General features: G+C 55.5%; 1 protein-coding gene across 2 annotated transcripts; it reads left to right on the top strand.

Moving 5' to 3' along the window:
* Nucleotides 1–3,085: 3,085 nt before the first annotated feature.
* DMKN (dermokine) lies at nucleotides 3,086–15,360 on the top strand. 2 transcript variants are annotated; one of them, XM_031456971.2, is made up of 19 exons: nucleotides 3,086–3,653; nucleotides 3,933–4,124; nucleotides 4,238–4,297; nucleotides 4,578–4,628; nucleotides 4,793–4,981; nucleotides 5,656–5,712; nucleotides 6,124–6,180; nucleotides 6,398–6,448; nucleotides 7,924–7,974; nucleotides 8,099–8,146; nucleotides 8,348–8,395; nucleotides 10,625–10,681; nucleotides 10,989–11,036; nucleotides 12,724–12,774; nucleotides 12,894–12,935; nucleotides 13,369–13,437; nucleotides 14,437–14,460; nucleotides 14,569–14,616; nucleotides 15,084–15,360. In XM_031456971.2, exons 1-18 carry the CDS (start codon nucleotides 3,264–3,266, stop codon nucleotides 14,614–14,616), a joined length of 1,533 nt encoding a protein of 510 aa, XP_031312831.2. In that variant the 5' UTR covers nucleotides 3,086–3,263; the 3' UTR covers nucleotides 15,084–15,360. The 2 variants fall into 2 exon arrangements, with proteins under 2 accessions (XP_031312831.2, XP_064345323.1); XM_064489253.1 differs by lacking the exon at nucleotides 5,656–5,712.

Genomic DNA, 15,360 nt, shown 5'->3' with positions numbered 1-15,360 from the left:
TTTTTTGATTCCCTCACTTTTATTTATTTATTTATTTATTTATTTTTATTTTTCCCCTCTATACTTGAATCAACCTCCTTTCTCCCCCTGAAGTCTCCTACTTGGTCTCTGTAGTCCTCATACCATGTCCCCACCCTGGTCTGTTCCCCAGTTAACACCTGAGTCAGATCACAGCCTTCCTCAGCTCAAAGCTCTTGGCAGGTTCTACTTCATTCAGAGTCAAAGTGCTCACAATGGTCCCCGAGGCCTCACAATCTGGCTTTGTTCCCTCTTTGACTTCAACTCCTCCCATTCCCCGTTGGTCCAGTCACAGTGTTTCTCAAATAGAGTAAGCAGCCCCCTGCCTCAGGGCCTTTGCACTGCTGTTCCCCTCTAGCTTGGAATACGCTATATCCAGATAGCCTCGTGACTCACTCTCTTACTTTCTTTGGGTCTCAGTTCACATATCACACCTGAAAGAGCCCTTTCCTGACCATGCTGTTTCCCTCTGTCTTCTCTATATCCTCACCCCACTATATGTTTCTCCCTTGACACATCAGCACCTGATCTGTTTATTGTCCAGCTTCCCCACAATGAAGGTGAGCTCCGTAGGGGGAGAGAGAGAGACTGATGACTTTGTTCCTTGCTGTATGCCCAGTGCCTAGAATAGGCGTGTCACAGAGTGCTCACTCAGTAAACATTTACTGAATAAATGCAGTAGTGCATCAAAGGGAACAGCTGAAATCAGAGGGTCCTGGACATGACGTAGGCATGTCAGACTCGTGGACCATTTTATAGACAAGAACAGAGGAGGCATGGTGATGTAGGAGAAAAAGCTGTCAGATTCTGCCAGCTCCATTTTGCCATGATCTTGTATATGGTCTCGTGTGTGTGTAACAGCTCTAGGCCTCAGTTACCTCACCTGTAAAATGGGAATAACGTCTATATCTCGAGGTGATGGTGAAAATTAAACGAGATCATGCTTGTGAAAGCATCTGGTCTTCTGTTTCTGTTCACAACAGGTATGTAATTAACATGCCTTAAGGCTGATTTAAAGTGACCTCTCTGGTCCAGAGACGTCTGAGGGCAGTTTTTCCCAGGAGGTAGAACATAGAAAAATGTAGGTGGTTGTGAACATGGCTTTGAATAAGTCCGAATCACACTGCGAGACACTTACTCTTTTCTTAATTTTCCTAGACGCTTTCTGCATGGGTGGGGAGGGAGACAATTCCTGGGCTGGTGTGCCCTGAATACCTCTCTCCTACTGGCCAATCTCCCTTTTCAACAAAGAGGCACAGGGGCTACAGTCAGCTACAATGTGATTTCATTGTTTTCTTCTCACTTTGTTTTTCTGGTACTTTTCATTTACGGGCAAGTGAGCCTGACTTTCCACTGAGAGTAGTGGTATAAAGTATTCTCTTAAAATACACTTAAGAAAGTCAGCTGGTTTAAAGACAACTCTCAGTGGCAGAGAAGCTCTCCACCCCTCAAGTGGTCCTGGAGCAAAACTAAACCAGTTCTACCCAGAGAAGAATTAGGGCTTTGAAAAGCAAGGAAGGTCTGCAGCACTGAGATGATAGAAGATGCTGGGAGCCGGGCTCGGGGATGGGACAGGCTGGGCTTGGCTCTGCCTCGATCACATACGCACTGTGTCCTCTCTGAGCCCCACATTCTCTGTCTCCAAATGGGGTAATAATAAGACTGATTCTCCCAGGGCTGTCTGGGCCTTAAAATACTTAGTCCAGCTCTGGGCACAGAGAAAGCTGTGGATAAACTGGAGCTCCAATGATTATTATTATTGCTGTTGTTGTTAACACCACAACTATTATCCTCATTAAAGAGTCATCAACGGAATAACAGGGAGGCAGGAAGGAGCCATGGAGAACAGACAGGGATTGTGTTTACATCGTGAGAGGTGTTGGGTGTTACAAGTTGGGGTGTGGGTGTTGGGGTGGAGAGAGAGACTGACCGAGAGACGTTGAGAAAAGCAGGTGGAAACCGGCCCCTCCTAGCCTGGTGATGAATCCCAGTGATACAAGGCAGTGCCAAGTGGGAGGACCTGGGGTTCCTGGGAGAAGCAGCTACGCTCACTGAGCAGTGATGAGACCTGGGGAGGATGCCCAAGTTCTGCATCCTGAGCTGGGCCCTGGGGAGGGGGCTGACGGGGGCTCCTGCCCCTGTGCTGACCCCTCCTCCCTTGGCCGTGCTGCCTTGTCCCTGCTGGGAGAGGCTGGGGGCAGGGTGGGTGAGCTGGTGTCGTCCCAGCCCTCGCAGGAGGCCGTGAGCTCACACTCGTGTCCCCTCCAGGCCTGGTAAACAGGATGGGTTTACCGGGTCAGGTGCACCCTCCCTAGGTCTGTCCCTCCCACTCATTCCCTGGGGGTGGCTGGCCCGCCCATCTCTCCTGTTCCACACCCAGCTTTCTCAGCAAGAGCAGCCCGAGTGCTAACTGAAACGCCCTGATGACCACTCTCAGGATCGTGGCCACTTCCTTCTCTGACGCCTGGGGTCCCCACCGCGGGGCCGTCTCCCGGCGACCAGGCTTTCTGCTGCTGGAGGGTGTGGGAGACTGTGAGGTGGTCAGTCACCTGAAGAGGGCAGCACTGGGGGCCAAGATGAGAGAGACACAGGCTGCCTGAAACTGAGAGGGGAAGGCCACGAAGGGGCACCTGCCACTCATTCAGGTGCCCCCGACCCAGGCTGGCTTACACCTGGGGTGGGTCCTGTTCCACTGGGCTCCCTACCCTTTCCCGCACCTCTCCACCCTCCGTGGGCTCCTGCTTGAGTCCTCTCTCTTAAGTCCTCTCCATCCACCTCTGGGAGACCCAACAGTCTATCTCCTCAGACGACCCCACCCCCACCCTGCGCCCCAAATTCCTGGGGTTGGGAAATCGGAAGACTTTTGTACCAGTCTCGACCCATTGCTCCCTCCCTCCCTGCTGCACGGGCTCCCTCTCTGTTTCAACACAGACTCTCAGACTCACAATTACAGCTCATTACCCTATCGGGTGGCTGGCCCTGAGTCACGGAGGGGAGGGACTCTGGGCTGCTCAGCCCTGCCACCTTCTCCCAAGCTCCAGTATAAGGAGTAGTGGCAGGGAGGAGGACTCTGGGAAGGCGGGGGCATCTGAGAAAGGAGAGAAGACTGCAGACCTAGAGTGGGGAGAACAAAAAGTCAGAAGGAAGGGGAAGACGGAGGAGGGCACACAGACGCAGAGGAAAAGAAAGGGCAAACGAGTAAACCTGGGTGGGAAGAAGACACTTAGGAGAGGAGAGAGGCAGAGATGAAGCTCCAGGGGTCCCTGGCCTGCCTCCTGCTGGCCCTGTGCCTGGGCAGTGGGGAGGCTGGCCCATTGGTGGACAGAGGGAAGAGTGAGGGAACAGATGCTGGGGAGATCGCTGGACACATGGTGGGAGAAGCCATTGGAGAGGGGCTGGGGGAAGCTGTTGGAGAGGGTCTGGGAGAAGCCTTCGGAGGCAAGTCGGGAGAAGCCAACAGCCACAGAATCTCTGAGGTCCCTGGCCATGAGGCGGGAGGTGCTGCCGCCCATGGCCTTGGGGAAGGAGCCCGGGCTCTTGGAAACACTGGCAGACAGGTTGAGGGTATCATTCAACATGGAGCAGATGCTGCCCACAGCTCCAGGCAGGGGATGCCTGGCGGCAACAGTGCTTGGGTGAGTGGCTGGAAGCCAGGCCTGGAAAGGGAGGCAGTGGGCAGCAGGGTGGAGAATCTTGAAAAAAGGATGAAAGAGTGAATGGCTCGCTTATTGGTGGCTGTATGAGCCAGCCTCCTTCCATGTGGTCCTCCCTCCTCTACCACCCTGGGGTCTCTCTCTACCTGCCTCTCCCTCCATCCTGCCCTGGCTCCTCTCTGTCTTAGTTGCTCTGCCTGCTCTCCCCTGCCCTGGAGTCAGTGGTCACACACACTCAGTGTAGCCATGTTGTTCTTGCAGGGAACCAACGGCCAGCCCCCAGCTGATGGCCATGGCATCTCTGGCTCTCAGGGCAATCCTGGAGGTCCAGGGACTCCCTGGGACCAGGTATACGCTGGGGGCTCAGGTGGCAGCTTTGGAACCAACTCTCAAGGAGGCTCCTGGGGCCAAGGAGGCCATGGAGGGCCATTCAACTTGGGGACCAACACTCAGGTAAAGTAACTCCCCAGCCCTGATGCCTGCCACCTCCCTCCCTTTGAGCCCACTCTCTCAGTGCCTCCCTTGTGTCCCTCCCGATCCCATACTCAGTCTCACCCTCCCAACAGGGAGCTGTTGTCCAACCTGGTTATGGGTCAGTGAGAGGCAGCAACAACCCAAATAAAGAGGTAAGAGGAAGAGTCTGGTAAAGAAGGGGAATCTGGATGTGTGGGGTGGAGAGTGGGAGAGACCAAAGGGGAAGAAAGATGGAGGGGGGACGGTTGAGGGAAGAGGCAGATTAGATGAGAGGAGAGGTGGGCGCGGGGAGGAGGCTCCGGAGAGCGAGCTGGGCCTTGAGGGAGAGACATGTTGGGAAAGAGAGCCAAGCCACAGGAGGCAGGAGAGCCTGGTCCGCGGGGACGGCTTCCACGGGAGTCTGGAAACTCACCTGTCCCCTTCTGTCCACAGTGCACCAACCCCCCGCCATCTGGCTCAGGTGGAAGCTCCAGCCACTCTGGGGTAAGAGGGCAGGGCGAGCAGGGCATTTTGCACAGGGAGAAAACAGAGATGCTGCCCCCTCAGCCGGGGCAGACACATTCCTGAGCAGGAGAGGAGGGGAGGGAGGAAGGCAGTCTTGGTGTTCTCATCTTTAGACCTTGCTCTGGTCACTTCCTGCCCCTCAGGGAAGCAGCGGCAGTGGCAGCAGTGGCAGCAGTGGTAGTGGTAGCAGCAGTGGCAGTGGCAGCAGCAGTGGTGGCAGCAGTGGCAGCGGCGGCAGTGGCAGCAGCGGCAGTGGCAGTGGCAGTGGTGGCAGCAGTGGCCATGGTGGCAGCAGTGGCAGTGGTGGCAGCAGCAGTTCTGGGCCCAGCTGGGTAAGTGCTGCTTCTGACTGAAGGCAGAGACAGGATGGAGGCCCCTGGTGGTCCCTGCTGAGGACATCCCCTCCAAGGCCTCCCTGAACGCTGCCAGCCCCAAGGTAGTTGTCACCCCGGGGCTCCCCAGCTTCTGGTCCCCACCTTCCCAGCCCCACTGAACAGTGTTGCTTATGCATGCACTCAGATTTTCTGGAAGAAGTGCCCTGCCTACCGCGTTCACTCTGTCCCCTCATCTTCCACTCGGCGATGGCGGGGATGCTCCGTCCCCTGTCCAGGCTCTGCTCCTGCAGGCGTGTCCACTGGGCAAATCTGACTAGAGCTGGTTGGTGGATGGAAGCCCCTGGCCCAGGAAAACAAGACCCCTTTCTGGGATGCTCCCAGGAGAACGAGGGCAGGACCGCATGTGGAGACTTAGGGACATTGTGAGCTGCGGGGTAGACAACACTAATAAATACAGCCACAGGAGGCCCCTACGCGAGGGGTGAGAGGACCAGGAGGGGACCACGACCTGGCAGCCGGATTAGGGTGGCACTCCCATCAGAGCACAGCTGGGTCCCTTGGGGGTCTGAGGAAGGTCTCAGGCAAGAGGAGGGAAGTAACTAGAACCAGCCAGCTGACGTGAGCTGCTTTAATTTACTGTTCCCTGGACCGCCCCACCCGACTCTGTCTAGGACCAACCCCTGGAAAACTCCAGGAATTTTGATCAAGGGGTCTACACGGGCTCCCAGGTAGGACTCCCCAGGGGTCCCTTCCCCTTTCTGGGTCCCAGGAGAGGAAGAGGGGGAGGTGAGGCAGGAGGAGGGCAGAATGAACCCCCAGCTGCCAGGGTCACAGCTCTTATGAAGTTGGGCTCCGGGGCCTTTCCTGCCCCTGGCGTGAGGTGGGGGTAAAGGGCAACAGCTCAGAATCCCCAAATTATCCCACATTTCCAAATGCACTTGGCCACACCTGGCCTTCCCTGTGCTCCAAATAACTTCCCCCAGTGATTGACTGGATAAAGCTGGGAAGGCATGGAGGCTGAGGAGAGGGGGTTAAAATATCATAATCCCAATTATGGGATTAATCCCTATTATGGGAACTATGTGGGCCCTGCCCAAGTCCTCTGAAGACCCCATACAGACTCTTGCCTCCCCTCCTAGGGATACAGCACCAGCTCAGGTAGCAGAGGTGGAAGTGGTGGTGGAAACAAACCCGAGGTGAGTGTCTGGCGAGCGCGCGCCTGTGCAGGTCTCCCCCCACCTGTGGGAAGGGGAAGAGGCGGTGAGGGATGGGGGCACCGAGGGGAGAGGACAGCTGGGCCGGGGTGGGGATGGGGGACCTGGGCCGGCCTCGGGGTTAAGATGCTGCAGTCTGGGGTCTGGAGTTGGTGCCTAGGTGGGGACTGAGAGCGTCCCCTTTTCCTCCCTCCCACAGTGTAACAACCCAGGGAATGAAGTCCGTGAGTCCGGAGCATCTGGGAGTCAGGTGAGAGCCACACTTGCAGTGACCGTGGTTTGTCACGGCAAACTGTGCCCACTCCTCAGTTCAACTCTGCTCGTCCCCGTGCCTAACGCTAACCTCTGTCCCAAACCCTTCTGGGTGACTTTACAATTTAGGGGGAAGAAACCAAATGTGTGCCCCTAGAAAGTATATTAAGTTCCATATTATTCATTCATTGCAACTCCTTACATGATATCTCCCGCTTTATACCACAGAAGGGATGGTGAAAAATCATAGGAAAACCAGTCCTTTTGGAAACAAAATTGTTTCAACTGGCCCGTGAACAGAACTCGGTGACCTCTTGGACAGCGTTTTGAAATACTGCTTTGGATGTATGCATTTCCCTCCTAGCTTATTCTGGAAATCTGGCCCTCTGTCGGCACCTGCAGCGCTGACAGAGGAGCGGGTAGGCTAAGGCATCACCTAGAGGTCTTGTGAAAATGCAAATTCTGACTCAGCAGGTCTAGGGTGGGGCTGAGGTTCTGGCTTCTGACAAGCTTCCGGATGAGGCCGATGCTGCCGGTCTGCGCACTGGTGTGAGGGTGGCCTGCAGGGTGAGGGGCGCGCCCCTGGGGAGAAGGAGGCACGGGGGCAGTGGGGCTACATTGAGAAAGCTCTCACGTATCAGGGATGCTAACCTTTTATGAGGAGACAGGTTTTAAGAAACCTCCTCCCAGCCTGTAACTCTATTTCCAGTTTTTTAATATACCAAAGTCTTAAATATGTAGCGAGGGGGGAAAACAGACAAAAATAACAAAAGAATGGTCAAGGGGGTATTTTTAAAAACCAGATTTAAGAAGGCCAAGTTGACAAGTGGAAAGAAAGGCAGTGAACTTTGACCTAGAAGATGGGGGTTCAAACACCAGCAGTATCATCAATCATCTGTGTGTCTCCAGGGAAGTCAGCTGACCTCTCTGAGCCTGGGCTTCCTCTTGGGTAAAATAGGGACCATGAAGCCTAACTCGCTCACCCCTCCTCAGTTACTGCAGAGCTGTCTGCACCATAACCGGACCAAGGTGGATCAGGGTCCTGACGCTGGAGTCTGACATGGAGACAGGTGCTGAGCAAAGTTGCTGGACAGCTCCCAGCTTCCGCTTCCCTATCTGCAAAGTGGAGGCATCTCCACATGGGAATGGGGCAGGATGGGGCCCAGAGCTCAGCACACAGTGGGATTAAATATTGGTTACTAGCGGTGTTTTGGGAGCAAGGAATGGGTGGAAGTAAGAATATGGATATGATTCAAAGGACTCGGTAGGGTTATTCTGGGTAATGAGTAGTGAGTCATTTGAGTAAGGCTTTCTGGAGGTAGGGCTCTTAGGCGATGTGTAAAGAAGAGAAGAAGGAGGCTTTACAGGGAGGACAGAGAACGTGAGCAAAGGCGGAGATGAGTGGGCCAGGAGCAGGTTGATTGGTGGCCAGATGCATGAGCCTGGAACACCAGTCGCCTTTTCCCCACACAGGGGCAAGGGTCCAGCGGAGCAGGTGAAGATGTCAGTGGAATCAACAGCTTGGTGAGTGGGGGCATCACTCCTCCTTGGTCTGGGACCCACCGTTGCCTCTCCCTATGTCTCCTGCCCCTGCCCCATACTCACAAAGTCGGTTCTGACTCTTACCCATTTCTCATGGGTTTCTTAGAACTCTCCGACAACTCCTGGGCCCTTCAACTTCGAAGCTTTCTGGAAGGTGAGTTCAGCAATAGTGCTCTGCTCACTCTCTTTTGGAAAACCAAACCTTTGTCCCTTGGCCCCACAGGCTGCAGCCTTCCTTCTAGAGTGACCATCAATGGTGGCCCTTGACCTCTCTTGTCCTGAGACCTTGAGCCGATTACATTGTGGACCAGTTGGGCCATTTCTTTCTTTTTTTTTTTTCTCTCTCTCTCTGCAGAATTTTAAATCCAAGCTGGGTTTCATTAATTGGGATGCCATAAACAAGGTAAGGGCTGGAAGGCTGTGTCATTCTGATCTTTGTGGGAGAAAGACAGAGAGAAGAAAGCTAACTCCTGCTTGGTGAGTCAGGGAACAATGTCAATGGCCTCTAGGAGAGCATTTCAGCCAGTGTTTAAAAAAAAAAAGATAGAAACAAGGAGGAAGGACAGCAGAGCCCTGAAGACAGAGGGAGAATTTGGAAAGAGCTGGGAGTTGGGGATGAGGAGGGAAGGGGTCTCTTTTATGTCTCAGCACACAGACCTGAGCAGGGCTGAACCTCAGTTTCCATTTCGACACTAGAAGGTGCAGCGGAGAGTGAGTTCTCAGGCCTGATCCTCAGGAACCAGGGAGGAAGCAGAGGCAGGGGGAGGGGATGGACTGAACCATCAGGAGCTAAAAGGCCAGCTGAGGACTGACACCGAGAGGGAAGGGAAAAGGAACGAACGCTGGCTGGCTGAGAGCCTGCCGGTGCCCGGCTCTAGTCTGGGCCCTGAACGTACATCATTTTAGGAAACACTTGGGGCCTAGATCCTCCGGCTCCTTCTGCCCTGTTCACCCCATCCTTAGAGGGGGAGCCCCTGGCCAGGCTGATTTGACTCCAGAATAGCAGATGTACCTCCAGGGCACAGGGGGTGGACTGGAAGGCGGGACGGCAGACGAACCATCCAAACAAATCCCCAAGGCAGAAGCTGCCATCGGCGGCCCACTGATTGGTTGGTTTGATCTATTTTTTAAAAACAATATGTACACTCTGGGCCCCTCTTTCTACGGCCCATGACGGCCTAGAGCTGAGTAGCAGCTGCTTCTTGCCACGGGGGCTTGCTCTGCACTGGACAGACTGCCCCCGCCCATCACTGTCATTCTGCCACCCAACTGGCCCCTGTGAGCAGTGGAGCTTCTGACCCTTAATGTAAGAGAATGCAGACCAGGACTCCTGCCCTGCAGAGCTTGTTGGGGGAGTGGGCGGTGGTAGGCGGGGAGGCAAAGGGATCGCCCACACCTCAGGAAAGGCACCTGGGAGTAAGGTGGGGGTTGAAAGGCAGGAGGTGCAGAAGCTCCCAGCTACGGCAGAGTCGTGGTCTGGATGAACCAGATGAACAGAGCAGACTGTTTCAATTTCGTAAAGAACTATTTCTGGTCGGGGTGAAACTCCTTACTGTGGACCATGCGGAGACAAGGCCCCTGAGCGTGGGGCACTTAGGGTCTGACGGGACAGCCAGGGCCCACACAGATGTTTCCCTGAGGGCCTGGGCTGACACCTGGCCGCGGGGTGGGCGGCAGCAAAGAGGGTGCTCGCAGCTGTGCAGAATCCGTTTGGGGCGGCTCCCCTCAGGAGCAATCTCCTAGGAAGCAGGGCAGGACAGAGATGTGCAAAGAAATGGAGAACCCCAGCTTCTTCCCGGTGGAGAGGGGATGAGGGAGCGGAGGACTTCAGCCAGAGTGAGGACTAAGGACAGGGGGGTTCCACTTAGCGTCCCGGCCAAGTATGGGGGCTTTCAAGCCCAAGCTGGAATATCTGGATTGGACTGGATGACAGCCATGGGTGAAAAGGTCCCTGCAGGTTTCCGGAGCAGGGGCCCAATCTCTCCCCTTGCCTTGGTCCACTACCCCCGAATTCCTAGTCCTCGAGCTCCCTCTTAGAACTTATTTCTTTGCCCAGGACCAGAGGAGCTTTCGCACCCCGTGACCTCCCGACAAGGAGCTACCAGATGGATGGGAGCCCCCATCCCTTCTTAAAACACCACTATCTCACCACTAACCCCAACATTTGCCCTTGAAATAAATCTTAGCTGTCCCACACTCCTGGTCTCTGCTCCTTTCTTATGTCTCCACTGTTGTTCTGGGGGGGGGTTGGAAAGGGTGATCTCAGCCCCCCAGCTCTGGGAGATGGGCGGGAGGTGGCATGGCAGGTGAAAGGTGGGAAGGTCTGGGGGCAGGTCCTGGTCCTGAGGTTTTACCACAGCTGTGTTCTGCCTGAGGCTGGGGAAACTGGGCTAGAGGAGTACGCTGCACTGTGCGGTATGTGTGACGGAGGGGTGGCGAGTGGCTCCAGAGACCTGGCTTCTTTCACCCTCTGTTCCCAGAAAGTTTTCTCATGTCCCTAAAGACACCCAGCTTCCCCCAGACCTTAGTCACAATGAATTCTGAAGGCTGAGGATGGTGGTTGCAGGAGCCGGGGCTTCGGTGAGCAGGGGGTCAGGCTCCCGGCTCACCTGTGCCCTACTTTCATCCACAGGGCCAAGTCCCAGCCCCCAGCACTCGCGCCCTCCTCTACTTCAGCCGACTCTGGGAGGTAGGAGAAGTCTCACTCTTGGTCATCCTGTCCTCCCCCCACCTCCCTCAAGGCAGCTTACTTGCTGCAAGTTCCCCCTCTTTTCACTGGTGAGATAGGTAATCTCACCCAAAGCTTATCACCAATACCATCAGAAATCCGAACACTCTCAGTGTCCTGTAAGCTCATCTTCATCCCGCCCCAGACCACATCCAGCTGCCAAAACCCTCTCTTTCACGTGATCTTGAAACTTTCCCAACCAGCTGCCACACTCCACCCTCTGGATTCTGTTTCCCCATGGCCCACTCATCTCTCCTTCTCCCTCTAGGACTTCAAACACTACACTCCTTTCTTGAACTGGAAAGCAATTCTTCAGGTAAGGGTGGCAGAAAGCTGGGGCAGGAAGCTCAGCTCTGGGGACTGGGGTTCTGAACCCAGGCAGTGGCTTGCAGATTCTGTCCCAGGTCCTCCCCCTCCTTCCCTTCCCATTTTCCTCCCCCTCCCCTTATGCAACGCTGAGCAGGGGTGGGGCGGGAGAGGGAAGTTGTGAGTCACCGAAGAAGGAGTAGGGTGGCAGGTCCTCCCCAGGATAAAAGCCGAGGCCGAGGGTTGGGGCCTCCTCAGGCACAGGATCATGAAGCCGGCCACCGTCTCCGCTCTGCTGCTGTTGCTGCTGGGGGTGGCCTGGCTCCAGGGAAGCCACAGCTGGGTGGGTACCGCAGGGTGAGCAGGTGGAGGGGACCACAAGGTGGGGAAGAGGGAGGGGCCTGGGGCTGGGGCCAACTCCCAGGGCTGGAAAGGGGTCACTAGGGAGAAAAGTGGAAGAGAAACAGGAGAGCAGGAAGAATGGGGGAAGGGGTCAGATTATCTGGGTTCTAGGAAGGATGGGCAGGGCCCCTGGGTCCTACAGAAGGCCACATCTCGATTCCATCTGGCCAGTGGCTTTCGGGAATCAGGGCCCTTGGGCACTGAGGCAAGTGTTGCCCACTCATTTGTCCACATGGGCTAGGCACGTGAGGCTGGACAGACGGGGCCACACTGTGGGATCTTTCAAGAAAAGCTAGAAATCTGGTTTTCAATTGTTTGCGACTAACTTAACTTAAACATCCAGACCAAACAAACAATGTCTGGAGGCCTGTGGTCCACCAGTTTGTGCCCTCAGTGGGGTTAGAGTGCAGTCAGGTGTGGAGAAGGCGGGGAGTCAGGCCTGACTTGGGAAGAACATCTTGATCCTGACTCTGTAAGTGTGCGTGCACGCGCGAGTGTATGAGTGTGTGTGTGTGCGTGCACGCGCGAGTGTATGAGTGTGTGTGTGTGCGTGCACGCGCGAGTGTATGAGTGTGTGTGTGTGCGTGCACGCGCGAGTGTATGAGTGTGTGTGTGTGTGCGTGCACGCCCGAGTGTATGAGTGCGCGTGTGTGAGTGTGTGTTCCCAGTAGAGAAGGGCTGATGGCAGGAACTAAGTTCCTCTCCTGCGCAGATCTCCCCCTTGCCCTGCTCCGGGGATTTGGGGGGCAAGCACACCTGCAGTGCTTCTTAGGGGCTCCATCTGCTTTCCTGGATTTCTCCCCTTCCTTTCACTCCTTTGAGCCAGAGCGAACCCAAGGCACGTCCCTTCTCCCCTGTGGGTAACAGCCCATCCTTCCCAGGACCCTGGGGAGAACAGCATTTGGGAACAGGGATGAAAATGCCTGTGTGGGGAGCAGGGTGTGCTGCGGGCAGAAGGCAGGTGGGGCCGAGGTGCCCGGGTCGGCACAGCTCCCCGATTTTTCTAGCTCAGGCTCAGGCCAGCGCTGCTGCCAGGGCCCCAGGTGCATGGGTGGCAGTGGGGTTGCCTCTCCCTATCCACGACCCCTGACACTGTTCAGGGAAATCTGTCCCATATCTGTCTGGGCCATTAGTTCCCTCCAGGCTTGCCGTCCCCTCTGTAGGCAGCACGTATCTGAGACCACTGAGGGGGTGGGGCAGGCCAGGTGGGATGCTGGAGCCCCCTAGTCTGGGGCCTGCAGGGCCACGGAGATACCCTCACGACGCCTCCTTCTCCGGCTCCTTCTCCCTCCCAGGGTGCTGAGGCGTCCTCGTCGCTCCAGAAGAGGGCAGGCGGCGCTGGCCAGGTGAGCCTCTCCCTCAGACTGCCCTGCCCCGGGGCCGGCCCTGGGCTCCTCTCAGCCCCGTTCCTGGGTCTGGCCAACCTGAAACTTCTCCTTTATGTCCTGTTCTATAATTTCCTCAGCCTGGCGCAGGATGGCAAGACGTGGTACCTGTAACTTCTAAGGTAAGATAACTGCCACTGACCACTGATTTATTTATTTTATTATATTATTATTATCAATGGAAGTACTGGGGACTGAACCCAGGACCTTGTGGATGCTAAGCCTGCGCTCTACCACTGAGCTGTACCCACAACCACCACTACCACCACCACCTGATTTAAATTTCACCTTTTTCCTTGTCTCCTACCGTCACCTCCCTAGCGACACTGGAGGATTTGGGAGAGGCATGGAGGGACGGAGGAGGGCTAGGACCGTACAGTGAGGTGAGGGTGTGGGTCCTGGCCGCAGGAGATTCCACAGAAGGAAACACGCGATGTGAGGAGGGGAGGAGGCAGGGGCTTTGAGACGGTCCATCCAGGGCAGGGGAGTGGGGGCAAAGTGCCCTCATCCCTTCTCTCCTGTGCCCCCACCCACCGCCCCTGCTTCCTTCCACAGAACAACTATAACCAGCAGGCACACCCTAACGCCTCTGGCGGGCAGTACGCAGCCAAGATCCCGGCTAAGGTAAGACTTGCAGCCGCCCTGATCCCCACTGGGGTCTGCACTGGGGCAAGGGAGGGAGTTTTTTCACTGTTAAGGTCCTCTGCGTAGGTTAGCTGGGCTGAATCCTGCTCGCTTTGATAGTCATGTCTCTCCACCCCTGTGGAGGGAGACTCCAGCCCCCTGAGAGCAGTTTGGAAGAAGAGAGTAGAAGGTTCTCCACACCCACTCACACCCCCTCACTTACGAGGGAGCAGTGGCCAGTCACGTGCCAGGAAGAAAACAGGGAGCCAGTGTCCTCGCAAGGACTACACGGATCCAGAAAAAAAGAAAAAATCACATGGCAAAACAGCCAGCTTTCCTTTGTAGTGTCTGCTCTCCAGCTCTTTAGTTGCTGACTTTGGGGCCAGTGGGGTCAGGGGAGAGAAGGAGACACTAGCAGTTAGGGAAAGCTAGCCCGGGAACTCTTGGTTGGTGGGAAAGTAAATGCTTCACTCCACACAGGAAATAACGGGAAAAACAGGAGGATTTGGTCTTACTGGGTTGCAAAGGAAGCAATCTGGTAAATTCAGAAAATGAACGTGTTAAATGCTAATTAGGCTGATGAAAAATCAGGCGGTATTTCCCACCATCTCTCAGAACAAAAAAGCCCCTGCCCTCGGGGAGAGGACGTCTACTGAGAGATCAGAAACCGCCTGCTGACTGAGAGGAGGCTGAGATGCAGTTAATAGCACCTGTGGGTACCCACCTCGCCCATCACTTGTGGTCAATTTCTACCACCGAGCTGGCAGAGGGAGACCTACATTTCCTCTTTCCACTCCCCTTGGTCAGTGTGTGTTCACGGACCACATTCAATATCTTGGGTGAAATGCACTCAGGCTGATACATCTCCTGGGAAAACAATTCCATGGGCTGAGAGTCCACACTCAGACCTTTGCGATAATCCTGGTCTGAGCCCTGAGGACATGGCTGAGCAGAGAGGCCACTGGAGCCCTCACCTCACCCTCTCTGATCTCTTTACAGGGGGGAGTCACGCCGTCTTCCTCGGTAAGTACTGGGGCGCAGAACATCCAGCTCAAGAGATGTGGGGTCTGAGACCCGAGGGGGTGCCAGGGACTGTGCCATGTCCCCTCAGACACTCTTCTTGTCCCGCAGGCGTCCCGGGTGCAGCCTGGCCTGCTTCAGTGGGTGAAGTTTTGGTAGGTGAGTATCAGAGGGAGCCACACAGGGCACACTTATCCGGGGCAGGGCTGGGATCCCGCTCTGGGCGGTTGTGCTAAAGGTATTCAAGAGGAGGAGACCCCAGCGTAGGGTGTGGAGAGAGACTCCTAAGAAAATGAACTTGAACTCTCGGAAAGCACCCTTGGAGTGCTGGGGGAGGCCTGACAGAGGCAGGGCCAGGCGGGGACAGAGAAGGCTGGCAGGGCGGCCTGATGAAGGAGCCAGACAGGACAAGAATTGTATGGGGGCCTAGAGCGGTGAGCCTACCAGGTGCAAAGGTTCAGAGGCAGGAAGAAGAGGTAATACCTGTTTTAGAGCGGAGTGAAAGCGAGGGGACCGCAGGTGACACAGGCAGGCCCTGGGGACCTGCGGCACACAGCAGCAGGGTGGGAGGATGCCTGCTTTCAGCCTGGAGTGGCCGCGTTCTACCACTGGCTCTTTTCTTCTAGAAAATCACTTCCAATAGCGACTGAGGCCCTGAAAAACATCAATCACCAGCTCTTGGTCTGGGTGCTGCCACCTGCTTTTTCTAGCCTGGGGGGCCTGTCTGTCCTGTTTCCTACCCCCTACTGTGGGGTCTCCTTGACCACCAGCCTCATCGGATACACCAGGCATTTCTTCACCTGCTCCATTTTGTGACCTCAGGTCACCACGCCAGACATTCAGGAGAAGCAGCCTACTTTAGAGTTTCTCTGTGGAAATAAAATATGAATCTTGTTTCCCTAA

Source organism: Camelus dromedarius, chromosome 9, assembly GCF_036321535.1.
Source record: "Camelus dromedarius isolate mCamDro1 chromosome 9, mCamDro1.pat, whole genome shotgun sequence".
In the NCBI taxonomy this organism is placed as follows: domain Eukaryota; kingdom Metazoa; phylum Chordata; class Mammalia; order Artiodactyla; family Camelidae; genus Camelus; species Camelus dromedarius.
Note: the sequence above shows the minus strand (reverse complement) of the source record. Positions and strands in the feature narration are given on the sequence as shown.